This window comes from Gavialis gangeticus, unplaced genomic scaffold, assembly GCF_001723915.1.
Source record: "Gavialis gangeticus isolate Ggan-Ray unplaced genomic scaffold, GavGan_comp1, whole genome shotgun sequence".
NCBI lineage: Eukaryota > Metazoa > Chordata > Crocodylia > Gavialidae > Gavialis > Gavialis gangeticus.
In genome coordinates this window covers 7,399,471-7,417,178 of record NW_017728996.1, presented here as the reverse complement: position 1 = coordinate 7,417,178, position 17,708 = coordinate 7,399,471, and the positions used below count along the sequence as shown (strand labels likewise).

The 17,708-nt window shown below is 52.7% G+C and overlaps 1 protein-coding gene across 1 annotated transcript in view; it reads left to right on the top strand.

Moving 5' to 3' along the window:
* Positions 1-1,168: 1,168 nt before the first annotated feature.
* The window catches only part of RASL12 (RAS like family 12), a 30,997-nt gene continuing 14,457 nt past the window's right edge, over positions 1,169-17,708 (top strand). Inside the window, exons 1-5 of the mRNA XM_019503986.1 lie at positions 1,169-1,596; positions 2,191-2,316; positions 6,242-6,298; positions 13,366-13,439; positions 15,939-16,129. Of these exons, the coding sequence (XP_019359531.1) occupies positions 2,199-2,316; positions 6,242-6,298; positions 13,366-13,439; positions 15,939-16,129 (440 nt within the window). The 5' untranslated portion in view covers positions 1,169-1,596; positions 2,191-2,198. The remainder of the gene's footprint in view (positions 1,597-2,190; positions 2,317-6,241; positions 6,299-13,365; positions 13,440-15,938; positions 16,130-17,708) is intronic.

The window sequence follows — 17,708 nt, the reverse complement described above, 5'->3', positions numbered from 1 at the left end:
GGGGGGGTGCTGATAAGGCTTTCACAAGAACTTCCAGAAAAACAAGGCGTTTTGCACGGGAGTTGCAGTAAGACCCCGTCACCGTATTTATATTTGTCAGCTGGGAAAATGACCAACTGCAGCTCTGAATTCCCAGGATGGCAAAGGAGCACGCTCGATGCCCCCAGCCGATAGTGTCGCCAGAGCTGTTTTCGAAGGAACAGGCAAGATTTGCAGGGACCTTTGTGATCAGATGCTATTTTGGGAAGGTTTAAAAATACCGCCCTTGCTGGAATGGAGCACAGCAATAACAACCCTGCAGTATTTCACGTTTCGGCAGCAGCCTTCGTTCCAAGGCGGCTGGCAGAGCCGGAGACCAGGCCTGCATCCTGCGTGCTGGGACCCGCCCGCACGCGGGGCAGCTGGAGAGAGGGTCCCCCGGCCCACGCGGGCTGCACGGTCCTGACACCGCTCTGCATCGCTGGGGCGACGGCGACTCCCGCGAAGCGCCGGCCGACGCTAGCGCTGGGTAAGTTTTCCTGCTCTGCTCCCTGCCCTCCGACTCTTTGGGAAGCCCCCAGGCTGCTTTGAGATGCTCCAGCTTAATTCTGACAGTAGCATCTCGTTGCTACAGCAACAGGTACTCTCCAGATCCCCATCTGCTTTGAAGGAAAGCAGCAGGGCCTAGTGGCTAGAGCACGGAGGCTGGGGCTGGGTGCAGCTTCCCGGGGCTTAGTGCCCCTGCCGGTAAGCAGCATCGGGCCTGCGAGCTTCAGTTTTGCTTGATGACTTTCTGGAAAATAAAACGGCCTCCGCTGACCTCCAGCAAAACGCCTTCGAGAAGGAGCAGGGGGGCTGGAAACCCGGTGTCCGCGCCCCTCCCGAGGCCCCTGGGAAGATGCGGCGGTTGATTTACTCTGCGCAGAGGCTGGTCCCTGCCCCTGGGGACTTGCAAGCCTGCATCTCGCACCGCTGCTCGCTTGCCCTGGGGGCTCTTCCAGCAAGTGCCCCCTGCTCCCCAGCTCGCTCCCTGCTGAGCCGTGCAGGCCGTTCTCCGGCTCTGGCTTGCAGAGCAGAGGGCTGGGCTAGTGGCTAGAGCGGGGGCCGCAGCTCAGGCCATCAGGGGCTGTGCTGGGCACCCAAAGGCCCCCGGGGAGCCGCAGGCGGGGAGCCCTGCGGGGGCCGGGTTCGTTGCTTGCTGGTGTTCAGCGAGGAAAGCCCTCGGCAGGGATGGGAAACCAGGGCCAGCCGAGCCCGAGAGAGGCAGCAGCTTTCCTTACAAGGAGTTTGGCTGGGGCTCAAGTGGCTAAAGTTGCAGGGAGTCAGAGGTTTTTTCCTTCCCTCCCTGCCTCATTCATTCAAGCGCAGGGCTGGAGCAGGCAGTCGTGGGAGCCGTCGCCGAGATCCCAGTGACTCGCTCGCCCCGTCTGCGCCCGGCGGGTGGCAGCTGCTGGGGACGCGGCGCGTGGGTGCCCCCCTGGACCGGCTCCGCGGAGACGTGGGTGCGTGTGCGTGCGTGCAGAGGCAGCCCTGGCTCCGTGGATACAAGCAAGAAAGTCTTCCCAGAAACTTCATCCTTCTGGGCATCCCTCATGACAACCCGGCTCTGGCTTTAAGGTGAGACTTCTTGTTCCCCTCCTCTTTCCCCTGGCACGGGGTGGGCACTGTGGGGTGCATGGGAGGGGGGGAAGGGGTCTCCCAGACTTCTCCGGGCGCAGCCAGATGCCTTGCCCGGGGCGCGGGGGGGAGGATGGCAAGGTGAGCAGTGGGCGCGGGGAGCGGGACTTTTCCTGGTGTGCTTCGAGGAGGCCGGGGGAGGTTTTGCAGGCTGCGCTTTGCGGAGCTCAGGCTTACTGAAGATAAGTCATTTGGCCCTGAGCGAGGGGGGGTGTCTCTGCGCTGATGAGGGGAGGCAGGCACCCTGCTCCCAGCCCCACGCCGCGGTGCTGGGCCCGGGGAGAAGCAGCTGGGCAGGGTGAGCCGGCTGCGGGCTTGCAAGTGGGGCTGGAGAGGAGCTGGTGCCAGGGACCTGGGAGGGCATGAGAGCAAGTGGAGGAGGCGCCCTCCGGCCCCTGCCCTTGGAGCCTGCCGTCCTGGCTCCACGTCTCGGCGCCGACACCCGGGCTGTGCTTCGGGGCCCCTCCCCGGGAGGGCAGGGCGGTGCGGCCCCCGCGCCTCGCTGCCACGCTCTCCTCTTGCTCTCCCTGAAAGGCAGGAGAATGTCTTCGATGTTCGGCAAACCCCGGGCTGCCCCCAGCGCCGCCGACCGCCTGCCCCACAGCCTGGTGCCCGAGTGCAACGTGGCGATCCTGGGATGCCGAGGAGCTGGCAAGTCGGGTGAGGGGAAGAGAGTGAGAGCGGGGGCAAGGGTGCCAGCAGTGACTTGGGGGGTGGGGGGGGGAACACACCCGTTTCACATCTGTTTTGGGCAGTGTTGCCTGGGGTTCGGGGTCTGGGCTTTGATTCTCAGTCCTGCCGTCGGCCTGGTGACTGGCCTTGCCCTCCCCGAGTAACTCTGTCCGCCCCCGACCACCGGGCCGAGCTCTGCGGGTGGAGAGCTCTGAGCGAGGCGCTGTCTCGATCGCACAGCTGTTGCTGCGAACCGAGCGACCGGGTTCAAATCCTCCCTCCCCGTTGCACTGCGAATGGGCGCCGCGATCCCAGCACTGTAGACTGGCTCTGCGGGTCTCGGGTGTCGCACGATCCTGCCCAGAGCCCAGGCACCAGATGCCTCTAGCACCATAGGTCACCTTTGCAAACGGGCTGAGTGGGTGAGACCTGCATCCAGGAAATGGGTCTATCTTGGCATCGTTCTCTCCGTCCTCATGGAGGGAAGTTGCGGACGAGGCTCCAGCCAGCAAACTGCTTATGCGTGCACTGAGCCTTAAGCATGGGGAATGTCCAAATGAAAGCCCTGGGACCGCTCCTGCCTCTGCGGTTAAGCCCACGCTTCAGCAACACGCTGACGTGCCTTGCAGCTGCATCCGTGGCTCAAAACCCCTTCGATTCTGTTGGCTGTCAGAAGTATTACCATAGTACTCTGTAGTTACCATAGACTAGCTAGCATAGATGCTGTGCCCTAAAGAGGAACATCAATAGGACTTTCCTAAAGTTCCCCTAAAGAGGAAAGTCAATTATACTGGACTAGCTATATAGCAGCGCCTAGCTCCCATGTTCATACAACTCTTCCCCTTCAAGACACTACACCAGAGCAAGGCAGGCAGGATGGGGAATGAATGAAAGGTGAAGGTGCGGTGGGAATGGCTGGGCCCAGGAATGACGTTTCCTCGTGGAGGCCGTTAAGCCATCGTGAGTAATATCTGATTCTCGCTGCCTCCCCACCGACACCCGGAGACCTGCCCGTGCATCTGACTTTCATTCGTTCCCTTTGCAGGCTGCTGCCAGGGACCCGATTCCTGCATAAACCCGGTGCTCCCTGCAGGCCACTTGATGCTTTCTAAAAGGTCTCTTAAGTTCCTGGGGGAAAATCTTGTATCGTTGTGGGTGCCCTAAAGTGAATACAACCCTGAACTAAACCTGGCCCATATACGACTGGTTCTGCTCTCCTGATGCGGGCCTGGCTACTCTTCGCAGTGACAGCACCTGCAGGCCCTAATAAAGACCCCAATCGAATTGTGCTAGGCGCTGTACAAATAGTGACAGCACCTTCCCAACAGCTCCCAATTGCAATCAGCTCACGAGAAGTGCAGAATACAAGATGGTAGTGCTAATAGTGTCAGTGGCTCCCAGCAGCTCAACGCCAAGAGGTGACTCTAGGTCCTCTGAGCCCAAGGCCAGGGCACTTTGCAGGGAGCTGCGCTGTCTGTGTGTGCTCATGGCAATGCTATGTGGTGTAAGTGTCAGCATGCACATGGGACAGCTGTATTACTCAGGAGTGAAACAGTTATGAAGCTGATCTCCATAGAAAGCCTATAAACACTTAATACTGCCTCCCAGCATCGAGGCCACATTGCAGGAAAAGTGTTCAGAGAGTTTTCAATGGCTTTACTGGGGGTGTTGTTTGTGCAGCTTCACCTATAAAGGCAGAGGCCTCTTTACTCTGAGTCGGACTGTACCGGCCATTGAAGGTGTGGAGAAAATAGCAAATATATTCTGAAAGCCTCTAGGAAAGGTCAGACATTTAACACCGAAGGCTAAGGTAAGACGCAAATGCATCCTGTTCCTTGGTGGTGGAAAGTTGCCATATCCTTCCATGAAACTTCAGATCCTAAGTGGTTTTCTGAGGGATGCTGGCTGAGCAGCGCCTCTGATTGGGATAAGGCTGCGGGACACACAGAGGCATGGAGGACACAGATAATAGACCCTGCTTAGCAAGAGATGTGAGCATGTATTTGACTGTCAGCCCCGGACTCTGTGCTGGAGACTGTGCCCTTCAAAGGCCGCGGTGAACCTGCCATGGTGGTCAGTGATGCAGGATCAGGCGGTCAGCACTTAACTCACCGTTTATTATGTGCACAAGTGCTTTGCTTTCTGTCCTAGCCCCGGCTAAGCGAGGCAGGGGGCTGGGATAGGAAAGGTTGCACTCTTGTAACAGGGCTTTGACTCCAGTGACAATTGATCAGCGTAGCCTGGAGGGCACAAAGAAAGAGGAGACGTGCCTGGGGAAAGCTGGTTTAAGAGCCCCAGCCAATGTTCAGAGACTTGGAAGGGCAGAAATAGCAGCCAGATAGGGACAACTCATCATTTGGAAAGCACCGGCTCCCACGGTCCAGCCATCTCTTTCTTCCTTTGTCTCCACGTAACACCACATCATCCTATTATTTCTAATGAATGATTTTGCACCGCAGTGGGTGCCGTGAGGGTGCAAGGCTGGCTCTCGCGCTGCCAAGGCTTCCAGGCTCCTTGCTGCAGAACTGGGCACCAAAGCCACGGCGCGGCCCGGGCCCCCAGGGCTTTCTGGCTCCCTGCATGTTGTTGGGGAGCGGGATGGGAAGGGACTGGGCTCTCCTGTTCCTGCTCATTATGGGCACGTGGTTGTAACCAGTCCTTTTGGGAACGCGCGCGGCGGGACATGTGGCGCTGGCTGGGGAGTCTGGATGAAATGCCCTGTCATTAGCTAACGCTGATTTGTGGAAACTGGAACTTGCAGGAAAATGAACTGGTTCTCACTGAATTTTCTTCAGGCCAGGATGACTCTTGGTGTGGGAATGGCCCACCTGCCCATAACAGCCACGGGCGAGGGCTGCCCCCGGGAGCTGGGCAGTGCCGGGATTGAACCTGGCTCCCTGCAGGGAGTGCTAGCAGCTCTTCTGGGCTTTGTTCCCACCCCACAATAAAGGCCAAAAAGTCCCAGTTTCATTCTGAAAGCCCGTGTTGAAACTCAACTTTTCTCACCTATCATAACCCTTGTTTACTGGCCTTAATTGCAATACCTATATCAGCTGAAGGAACAGCATCTATCAAGGTCAGTGCAGGCCCTGTCATAGAGTAATTGGTTTCAGGCTTATTTAGCGTGACCTACCTCTACATCTCCAGGCTCAGAGATGACATGTTCAAACCTTGACAGCATGGAGTCAAACCCTTCCCAGTCCCGGCTCTTGGGCCGTTGCCGGTACAGGTTAGCTCGGGATTGCTAGCCTGCAGGCTAGCAATGGCACTGACTCCTCACTTAGCAATCAGCACACAGCCAGGGTGCTGCAGTGCTAATCACCTGCTCCAGTACAAGCAAACGCTGCACACTTCAGTCTAGGGGTTTGCATCTTCAAAACACTTTGCAGGCCTGCGCTAATTAAGCCTGGTTGGTAGATAATGTTATTACAGAGAAACTGGGGCAAAAGCAAGCTGGATGACTTTTCCAAGACCATGGAAAGAGAGTCACTGTCAGAGCTGGGCTGAGAAGGGGAGTTCCTGGCTCCCAGCCCTGTGTTCAGTCCTCCTCTCTCAGGATCCCTATGAGAACTGTGATTAGTTCAGTCTAATCTTTTGGCCTTGAAAGTGTCCTCTGTGTCAGCAAAGATGAAATTAGGGTTCAGGAAGATAAAAGCACGTATATCCTGCATACAAGGTTGTCTCTCTCCAGACTGAAACAGAGGTAAAAGAGGTGGAAGCAAGAAGGGTCTAAAGATGCTTTAATTTTGCAGGTAGAGCTAAACGGGCCACCGAACTGCTCTGTGATGTAGAACGGGTCTGTTTCCCTTGGCACAAAACTGCAACAACTCCTGGCTACCACCGAGCGATGGGGGCGAGTTGTGTGTAGGTACAAACACAATGGAGACTTAACACCTCTTTTCGCCTTTTGCAGCGCTAACGGTGAAGTTTCTGACCAAGAGGTTTATAAGTGAATACGATCCTAATTTGGGTAAGTCCTTTAGTTCTTTTCCCCTGGTTTTCATCTGTATACCGTTTCCTGCCACCCTTGTCTGCCTGCCCCGTTATTGGTATAGTTTCAAACCAAGCAGCCAGTTCCTGCAGCTTTCTTTACCCAGCTGGTACCAAGTTGGCGCTCTGCTCTGGCGTATGAGAAAACATTTTTCGTTTAAGTGGAGAGCAATTCTTCTGTCGGCCTAGGTTTCCATGAATGTGGCATTTAAGGAACCATAATTATGCTTCTTTGAAAATAGCTGAAGAGTTGGAAAATATGAACCCCTTGACACAAATTGACCTGCAAAATATTGATTTTGTTTTTTATCCTTAAATCTCATTTGCTATGCGCTTCACATCTGTGTTGCCAAAATATGATCAGATGTCACCATCTGAAAGCCTTTCAACCTGAGGGCTGTGCTGGGGATGTTAGTTGCTGTTTTATTGCATTTGTAAGCGCTTGTAGAAGTTGTGACAAGCCCAAGCTTTTATTTTTTATGTCTAAGGAACTTTCCTCCTCGTTCTTTCCAGCTATGGCTGCTTCAGCCTTGCAAGTTGAGCTGGGTCTTGCACTTGAGCCTTCATTAATATTATTCTTCGCTGATGTTAAGAGTGATTCCAGCTGTGCTTCTGCAACAGCAGCTAGTCTCAGGCTGAAACAGTGGGCATGATTCTCCCCTTTGTGCTCCAGTGTAATGGGGAAAAACTCACCTGCCCAGGGGTGGGCAAAATGTGGCCAGATCTGGCCTGCCAAGGGATTTTGTACAGTCCGCAGTCTTGGCCCCCTGCCTGGCCCAGGTATGTGTGGCTGGTCCTGCCGCCCCCGGGCATGTGACAGGGCTGGAGTGGCACGGCAGCTGGACCTGCTTCCTGGCAGCCCTGGCGATGGTGGCTCCTTCCAGCTGCTGCTGCCAATCTCTGCTACCGCTGCTGGATCTGGCCCTGCTGCCCGGGCCCCCTGGCCCATCTGCCTGCACCCACTGCTGGGGGTGCTGGGCAGAGTGGGTGGGTGGTGTCTCCATGCAGACCAGCTCAGGACCCGCACAGCGAGGCCAGGCAGATGGGATGGGGCTGCAGGTGGGCAGGGAGCTGGACAGATGGACAGGGCCAGGATTGGGGTTGGGGTCGGGATTGCGGGGCAGTGACAGTATGGGGCCAGGGCACAGCCACAATCTGCTGCCCGCACGTCCCTGTGACAGGTGCCAGTTCTGCAGGCAGGGCACCCGTCCTACTCCCCTGACACCCATCCTACTCCTAAGGCCGCTCCCTGCCCACCCACAGCCCCATCCCACCCCCCGACCGAGTGGGGGCAGAGCTTAGGGAGTTTGGGTGAGTTTTCACGTGTTGACCCGGCCCGCCTCCCTCCGTGGCCCTCCAGCCCAAATAATTGCCTGATCTAGCCCCTTGGTTGTGAGGCAGTAGCAGGTAACACGGGTTATTCTCATTAGGCATCTCATGATTAGCTCGATCCTTGTGTGGAGCAGTTGTGGTGGTGCTACACCTTGCCTGGTCTTCCTCCGAGCAGAAAGCCCTGCTTGGTGCCCAGGTGCCCGCGCAGTTCTTTCATGCAATGGGCCCTCAGCTCCCATAGACTAGCGGCTCCGAAGCCAGGCCGTCTTCCTGCTGAAGTCGATGGCAAAACGCCCGCTTGAGCTGAGCGGTCTCAAGTCACGTCAAATCAGTGGAGCTTGGAGTCCCACGAGAGAGCCGCATGCAAGATTCACAGCACGCAAGTGAGAGGTGGGAACTGTCTATTCCCGTGGGGACTTTAGAAGAGAAAAGGGGGCTGCAGCAGCGTAAGATCTTGCCGTGCGGTTCATATTAATTTGACCTTCCCATTGAATACGATTGAGCCCCTGTTGCCACGAAGCATTTACCGAGGCAAACTATACACAGGATGCCAGGGTCTCCTTAGATGAGCACAAAGGGCAATATTTTATTCTGCCGATTCTGCAGCTAAGCCTAAGTGTGATCCTGTTCCACCCTGCTCAAGTCCCTGAGAAAATGTTAATATGGACGGTGGGTGGATCTTCCTCCTCCTTGCTGCTTTTTTTGTTCCAGCCTGAAGGGTAAGAGGATGGTGTCTTACAGAGGTGGATGCACTCATGGATTTTCAAGTACCTGAACTGGGTGGAATAGGATCACATATAGGTGCCTAAGTTGACTTAAACACCTTGTCGGTGGAATAGGATCTTGCCCCAAGGATCCTCTCTTGGTTAAGAAGGATCTGATCCTTTTTTGGATAAGAAAAAGGAAATGGCTTCCTGTTCTCAGCTTGGCTCGGCTTGTCATTTCGCACCGTGTAGTTCCTTTACTACCGGTTCCCTCCGCGCAATCCATCTGGTGTCTTGTTTTATGAGTCACATAACTGCACTCCAACATGAGAAAATACATCACAGGAACATGGATGGACCAAGAAGGACGAGAGAACGGCAATCGTAGCTCTTGTCCCAGGGGGCTGATGAGAATGAAAACAAAACCAGCCCTGACAGACACCAGAGGGGGAGAAATAAAAGGAAACCCTCCTCCGTGGGGTCACAGTTGCATTTATTTAAAAATGACAGAACTGAAATATGAGTGTGCAGGAGCATGGGATGCTTGTGCTCTGTGTTGGTGGCTGGGAAGACGGGGCTGTGGGGAGGGAGGGAGTTGAGAGGGTGAATGTAAAGTGAGTCTAGATTTGCTCCATACCTCCCGGGGGCTGGGGGACGGGGGTCACAAGGGCGATTCTTCCTGCGCTCCGTACTTAGTCCTTGCACAGAGATGTTTTCCACTGACATCAGCGGTGGGCGCTTTGCCAGAGCAAAGAGTGTAGGATTTTCCTTCCTGTTTTTCTTGCATCCGGATGCGTGTGCTCCTTTATAAAGGGGTATAATCCCCCCCTGCCCAGAAAGTCAGCACCAGGACTGTGGACTGCTCAAGTCCCTCCATCCCACCCTGACACCCTGGTAAGAATAAAGGAAAAAAGGCTGTAGGAACGTGCTGGGAGTGCCCGCTCCTACATGCTGGAACGATCCTCCACGGGGAGAACAGAGGCAAATGGACATCTGTTTTTGTTTATTCCTGATCTGTCCCCATCCATCAGTGAATCGGGTCTGAGGAACAGCTTAAGTTTCCGCACCTGCCTGGTACCATGGAAAGGTTTATGGTTGAGCGGTGCAGTGATCTGCAGGAGTAAGGGGCTGAAGAGACGCTCCTGAAGGCAATAGCAAAGAAAATTCCTGGCTCAGTTAAACCAATGGCCCATCTAGCCCCTATCCTGCCTCTGGGAGTAGCCAGCACCGTTTGCTTCAAGGGAAGATGCATGACCCCTGCAACAGGTGGCTTCTAGGGTCAGAAGGGACCTGAACGGATCATCAAGTCTGACCCCCTCCCCTGGGCAGGAACGAGTGCTGGCATCATAATACCCCAGCTAGATGTCTATCCAACCTCCTCTTGAAGACCCCCAAGGTAGGGGAGAGCACCACCTCCCTTGGGAGCCCGTTCCAAAGACCAGGTGGTGATGAGAGAACCTTTCCCCTGGGGGATGTTTCCTCCTGACCCCCATTCATTAGAGGCTGGCTGGTGCCTTGAAACATGAGCATTTATGTCCCGTGTTTCATTTTTCCTTTTATCTCTGCTGCACATGAAAAATCTCTTGGAATCCGGCAAGTATATTCTGTTCCCTTAACAGTCATTCCCCATCCCATGCATGCACGTTGGGTTGTTGTTGCAGAGCGGACTGAATCACGAGCTTGGAATTATTCAAAACCTCATTTGATCCTCCCCACTCCCCCGCAGCCAGGAGGAGATGAACGTTAGAGACTGGTATAAGGGGGTGGAGAAGAATCTGATCAACTTCTGCAGCTAGAAATTGTCCACAGAAAGATGTGCCGTGACGCGCGGTGCTCCACTCAGTGGGGCTCAGACATCTCCATTACAACTGATGGAGCATGCTACCTCCCAAATCTGTTGGTCAGTGCAGGACGGCCCTCTGACCTAGCACCATTTTGGGTTGAACCAGGAACATGACCCTAAAGAAACACAACTGTCATAAAGAATTCAGTACTGAACAAAATGCTTCCAAATGTTTCCTGATGTGCTGTAGCTACGTTGGAGGGTCTCTGAGGCCAGCCTTGGCTTCAGTAGGCTTTGGAACAAGCCCTCCAGGCTCATTGTTTTGCTCCTAGCATAAATCCAAAGACAGACGTTGGTTTTAATGGGCTACCCCAGCTGCAAAGAGCCAGCCTAGAACAACCCCGCGGTCGTGACAGCTGGGAAGGGAATTTCTCTACCATTACCACAAAGCCAGGAGAAGAAATTTGGGGCCAGAGCCAATTGCCCGGGTCCCTTGGAATGGCTCTGCTCATGAATGCGGGCACAGCACAGGGCGCTCCTTCCCCTCCTCGTCACGGGAGGAGTTGTACCCACTTGCACTAGGCCTGAATTTGGCTCCGGCACTTGGAAGCCTTACGCATTGTGAACTCAGCCCTACTCCAAAGCCCATGAAATTCAATGGAAAGGCAGAGGCCAGCGGCAGCTTTTAATCACTTAAAGAAACAAAGGCTCCCAATCTTTTCATTTCCTTTCTTTTCCAGGGCCTGTTGAAGTCAATGGGAAGATCCTCATTGGCTTGTGAGGCTTTGGGATCAGGCTGTGAGTGCAATTAAGCGCCGAGCGTGTTCAAAACGCCAGACACAATTGCAAACTAGCGTTCTGGAACGGTGTTCACCTTGGCAGGCAAACTTTATCCCCGCAGGAAAAAAAAAAAAGAGCAACAGATGCAGAAGTCTGGAGATAGCTGTATTTTGCACTGACTGCACTTGAATGCCCTGGGCATTTTTTCCACCGAGTCTCTGTTTGAGTAATTAACAACGATTTTTATAGGCCCAAATCCAGCACACAGTGAAGAATTGTAAATGATTGATTGTGGACATTAGCAAGATATGGACGCTTTCCAAGGACTGACTAAAGAGCCAATAACTCAGCAATCAGCCTCTGGAAAAAGAAATCTTTCCTTCAGGTCTTGTGGAGAAATGAGTTAGTAGAGCATGGAGACGAGGTTGAAACCTTCCCGTGTTTTAAAGCTTCTCAAAAATACGAATCTAAAAAGTTTTGGTGGGGAGTGGCAGACTATTGATATAATGTCCTAATCGTTGCTTAGCAAGTATTTTTTCCCCTTTCCTCCCATTGCTCAAGAAAACAGGCAGCCTCTGCAACACAATGGAAAACAGCACAGTGCTGCTGCTTGCTCCTGCTATAGCATCATTTACTTGCTTTTGTAGATCAGGCCACTTTTGAACATACCAGTGCTGGAACTGGCTTGTCTTATCCCCTTTCAGAAGATGCCCGGATGCATTTGGGCAATAGGTCTGCACTAAAATACACACCGCTTTATCCCTCTTGGCTGAAGGTTTGGGAGAGACTGCTCTGCACTCACTGCTAGGTTTGTCCATTGTTACTCCTGCTTAACGCCATGGAAGGGAAGGCCCTGGTGTTTTGCCAGGGTTCAAATGTTGTAAAGCAACAGTGAATCGGGCTCATTAGCTTTCCCATTCCTCTGTAAGGACAGCAAATCAATCTTGCAAGGGGCTGGCCACTCAGCATGCCCTGTGCTGAATTGGATCAGCATTGCTCAACAGTGTGTCATAGTGTCTGTATTGCTGGTAGCTAAAGGAGATTCATGGATAGGGGCTTGTGTGTTAGGAGCAAGAGGACTTGCATTTTTCTCTACGCATTTCAGAGTGGTGGTGGCACGCAGCCTCCGATGAACCAAACGTGGATTCATGAGAGCTTGTGCTTTATGTATATACCTTAGTTAGTCTACAAAGGCACAGATGTACCCTGCCTTATGCTGCAGAGGGACATGCTGAAGGGAGTGTAGTAGCCACATAGGGTGTTATATGTAGGAGCCACATCAGGGTGTTATTCATTTTCCAGAGGGAGATGAAAAAGCAAGGTGACCAAGGTTGGAAAGGGGCTGGGGCCTCAACCTTGACTACACTTGAGCGAGGCTTGAATTGATGCCTTCAAGGCTGCAGCAAGACACTTGAGTCACTCTGCAAGGTGAGCTCGAGGGAATGGGTGAGCGCTGCAGACGGGGGCAGCAAGACAGCATCCTCCTCCCACTGCCCCCTCCCTTCCTTGAGCCGAATCTTTCGTTCTCTTCCCTCCTGTTGATTGCTCTGTTTCTTATTTGCCGTGGTTGTACCTTGGGCTCTGCAGCTTCTTCTCTGGGCCGATGGGGGCACAGAAACCACGTGCCTTCGCTCTGATTTTTCAAACCCGAACTTCTCAAGGTAATTGAGACGTGAACTCCTCACCCAGGTGAAGTCAGATCAAAGTGCCTCTGCTTTAGCAGCAGCCCCTGTGCCAGCTATGTGTCATTCCTCTCCTAATGAGCAACAGATGAACCTCACCAAATGAATTTATAGAGGAATTCACTTATTTGCCAAGTGAGAACACATTCATTCGGAAATGGGTTAACCTCTTTCCCATGCCTGTCTCACTCATTTATGGCAGGGCATATTCTGATGAGGTTTTAACAGCAAAACATGACCTATAGGTTCCCCTCCTACTGTATGCTTGTTTGTTAAACTGAATTTAAGAGAGATGTTGAAATGGTGATGATTGAAGTGTAAACCTCGTTTCCAGGGCAGGAAATGATGCGCTGTATTTGCTTTCGAGAAAGGGGATTAGGCTTCTGGTTTAAAAGGGCGATTGCTTAGCAGAAGGATCCAGCTGAAAGAGGATGTTTCCTGATCACACCGCATGGGGCAGGCAGGGGCCTGCGGCTGGCTCCGGGTTCCTCCGGGCTCTGGGATGAGCATCCTGGAGGTGAGCTGCTTGTCCTCCGGCAGGATCTACCTGTAGGAAGACACCAGGAAGTGTCCCTGGCACCACAGGATCCAACCTTGGGCTCTTTACAGTGACCGTGTCAGTAATTCTCACTCCAGCTGAAGGTCTTGGGGGTCCCTTGGCTAATATTTGGGATGAAGCTCAGCGTTCAGCACTTTCCCCTTCGCTGGGCATGTGGCACGAGGTAGGGAAGCAGTCCCCTTCAGCTGTGCTCATTGTGTGTTGCAGAGGACACCTACACCTCAGAAGAAATCGTGGACCAGCAGCCGGTGCTGTTAAAAGTGATGGACACGGCTGACCAGGTAACGAGAGTGACTGCGCCAGGCGCTCGGCGGGGGGTGTTGTCTGGGCCTTTAGAAAATCTGGCGAGACCCTGCTCCCCCCAGGGCACGTCTGGTGGCAGCTGGGGGAGCGCTTGCTCCGTCTGGTCTCTGGGATTTCCAAAGCAAGCCGAGAGCTACCCCAAATTGAAAAACTGTCAAAATTTTCAACAACTGCAAAGCCTGAAATAAAACTCATTTCAGACCGAAGGAAAAGCTCCAAATGAAGCATCCCATTGCACCCTGTGGGGTTCCTATTCCTAATGCTTTCTGATATTTAGAGGAGAGTGGCAGACATTGCTAAAAGCAGAGTTGGCGGGCAGAAAAAAAATCAAAGGGTTTCTTTCTGCAAATGCCAAAATAAAACACATTCGTTTTGGGCTTTTTTGCGGGGCAGGTTTGGGTTTTTTAGTTACCAAAATGATGTGCTGAGATCAACATGTGGCACAGGTGGGAGTCATGTGCGTTGCACGGTTGGCCCCCTGTGAGTGCGCTATAGCCGTGACGCACGCGCACAGCTGCAGAGCGCTTTTAAAGTGGCCGGTCACCCGACAAACGAGCTCTCATCAAAGGAGGGATCAGATGAAGGCGCTCCACTTCGGTGTGCCTTCAGGAACTTGTGCAGGCAGGTTCAATCCCCTCTCCTGACCCAACAGGTGAATGTCTGTTGGGTTGTGGGGTGGAGGTGATGCTTTAACTCATGGCGCTTTATGTATTCCCCCCCCGACACACACACCCACACACACCCGATGCATCTCTGCATGTTTATTCCTGGAATATTGCTACCGACATCAACACACGGCAATGCCATTCCTTACCATGTGCGGACCAAATAGAAGCAGTACCACCATTGAAAATTTGGGCACGTCCCTCTTGGCAGAGCGCTGCGTGCCCCGGTTTGAAAACCACTGGTGCAGAGGAAGTGACCAGTGAAAGAAAGTTTTGCAATGATGCTGGAGCAAGAATCAGTCCCCTTGATCCATGCCTCTGTATTCCTGATGACAGAAGTGTGCGTGCATTTTTTTGAGACGCCCTGTTTTAGGGTTTATGCTGCTGCCCATTGCTCCTACCCAAGCTTTGTCCCTGTAAAATCAGCAGCAATAATGAAGCACCTACAGACTTTGTGCAACCTGATGCTTGGCAGCGGCTTGTATGTCTTGCTCCGTGTCCATTATGAAGTCTTTGACGAGATTTTCAAAGAGGCCCAACACAATGAGTGCCCTAAACCCCCTGTCATGTGTTAGGAGCCAAGCACCGCACCCTTTTGGGCTCCTTTGAAAAGATCTAGCTTGAAAAGACAACAGTATCGGTGGTGCTTGGTCCACCCTGAGTGGGCTGAGCCTTGGGTACGCGCTGATCTCAGTGGTCTAGTTGTTCAGCCTAGAGAGGCGCGTGCTGCCTCCAGGGCTGTGGAGTTGCAAGTTCAAACCTGGGTGTGTGCCCAGGCTCCCGGGTCCAGGAGTTTTGGGGGTTGGACTTGATGGTCTGCTCAGGTCCCTTCTGACCCTCCCAACTACGAAACAATTACATCAGGGTTAACTCCAGAATCATGCCATGGAGCAGCTCCTCTTTTACGGCCCCTGCTTCCCATGGGCTGCATGCCAGTCTAGTCCACTCTCCCTGATTATTCCCTGCTGACCGATTCCTGGGGACTTTGTGTCATCTCGGTTTCCTGCAGTGTGACACGAATGGTGAATGTTTTGCTAATAGCATGGCCCTCGATCTGGCTGAGATCAGCTGCTAATATCTGTGCGGGCATAGGAGTAAGACTGTCCTACAGACCTGGTATAAACCAGGGCTTGCTCCTTCCCTGCTGTTTGCAAGCCAGGAAAAGGGGGGGTGTTCAGTACATAGGGAGGGGGGCCAAGATGGCCCTAGTCATTGCAGATTTGGTCCCTTAGACTTAAATCCCAAGCTCAGCCTATGGCACAGTGAACTGAAGTGGAGCTGTGTCTGGGGACAGCGGGAAGCAGATTTAGTTCAACTCCTCTGCTCACATCACATCACGCCTCTCTTCTGGGGGCTCCCCCTTCCTCAAGCCCACCTCCTGCAGAGACTCCCACTGGCTTCAGTGGGCTCTGAATTAGGCCCCTTAGGGATCTCCAACCCAAAGGGCTTCTCATCAGCTCTCCCTTTCCAGGCCACAGAAAGAAGTCCTTTTAGTTGCAAAGGAAAAACCCTGCAGATTAAACTGACCAGAGGCTGCCTGAGCAGCTCCTCTTTCAGGACCCCTGGCAGAGTGAAAATCTGACACCGATGCTATGTAGCGCCTGATTGCTAAGGTACAGGACAGCACTATCTGCTTAACATCACTGATTTGCTGTACAATGAACCTTTTGATGCTAAGCCAAGTCCAAAGTCAAACAGCCTTTTGAAATGAGCTTAGTTTTGAAACAAAGCCCGCAAGGAGTGAAAGCCCCCCAGATGGACTGTGATAGTGGCACCAGCCCATGATAATGCTGTCCTCTGTTACCGCGGTAGGATGCACCACTCAACTGCGAGCGCTATCTGCACTGGGCCAACGTGTTCCTGGTCGTCTACAGCATTGACAACAAAAAGAGCTTTGAAGGTTGCCATCAGTACCTGGATATCATTTCCCTTCACTCGAAAGGCATTCAGCACAATTATCCTGTCCTTCTGCTGGGAAACAAGTTAGATATGGAGCAATACAGGTAACCGTCCTTGATGCATGCCGAATGGCGATATTGTTTAATGCAGACTATCCCATGAAGATGCTCTTTGTGCTGGTATTAATTCTTTGGTTTATTGTGTGTGTTGTTTCTGATGCTGGAAAAAGGTGGATGCTTGCTAGCCCTGGTGTTCTGTATTTGTATCATATCATATATCATATCATATCATATCGTTGAATATATAATATTAATATATGCAATCTAAGCAGCAAGCTTCCCCTGAGGTTACTCAGGGAACCTACATGTCATATGTTTTGGGGCACGGAGAAATGAAATACTTGGGTTGACCCAAAAGGTTTCATTTCAAGCCAAGGTGAAATGTTTTGTTTTCAAATATTTGACCCCTCTCCTCCCCTCCCTTTTGGGAAAAATGTAATTTTGAAACAAAGCCATTGTTTTCAAGCAAAAAGCCAATCCACCTCCTATAATGCCCATCCATTTGAGAGGAATCCAATCCAGTCTAATCGCTTTGGCAAAATGAACCTCCTCGATGTGTCCACGTGTTTCCCTCTCCCCCATAAGTTTTTCTCAACCAAAATAATTGGCCTAACTTCACTAATAATTTTGGTCCTGTGGAAATAGCATTTGTCAGTGAAATTACTATTTGCCCCTAAATTTTGCGAGGCTCCACTGTCAGCCCTGGCCTGGAGGGCTTAGGATAGTTTGGATACCAGCCGGTCCTGGATCTCCGTGCTGAAGCAGGGGGACATTACAGTACCAGTAGTGATTTTTTGCAATGTTAACGCCCTCTGGGAGGACTTACTCTACGACAAGCAGGCTCCAGTCCGCCCGGCCCTGTGCCCCTCCATATAGACACATGCACCCATCCCTCGACTGGGCTGCAGTAATGACACGAGGGTATTTTCTGCTCTGTGCAGCTGTCGCTGCTGTATTGTCTCTCTCCTTTTGACCTTCCCTTGCCAAGTGGCAGCCGGTGTTACATTGTCCATGGTAAGCACGTGCTCGCGGGCTCTGCTCTGAGCCCTGTTATTTATTCTGTATTGCTGGGAGGCGACATATCAATACAAATCCTCGTATCCTATCTTCACATCCTTCACAGCCATAGACATGCCGTGGGGACGCTTGTTCTGACTGCCTGATGTTGCCTCTTCTGCTTAAGTTTTTTTTCTTCTTTTTCCCCTAATATCCATATGCTCTGGGAGGTCGCTGCTAATTTTAGCTGGGCTTTTTAGGCTGCATCGTAACAGAATCCGATCATCCCCTTGAGGTATTTGAGCCTGGGCCAGTTCCTTGCTGTGCTCTGCGCGTCTCTTGTGTCCCTTTTTCTCTGGCTGTTTCCGTGCATGGTGCTGACTGTCTCTGGTGTGTTTGCTTGGCTTGTCGTGCTGCTTTGGCCCGAGAGTTTGCTCACATGGGAGTCCTGCTTCTTGAAATCCCAGAGCTCTCCGTGCGCATCCTGACCCGGGGCCCGTGCTCCACCGAGAGGCAGCGCCGCGGGCACCGAGTTCAGATCTTTCCTCTTGGGTGGAGTAAAGATGAGGATGCCGCGGGATTTCTCTGAAATGCGAAGAACGTGCCACCCCCATCCCACTTCCAAACC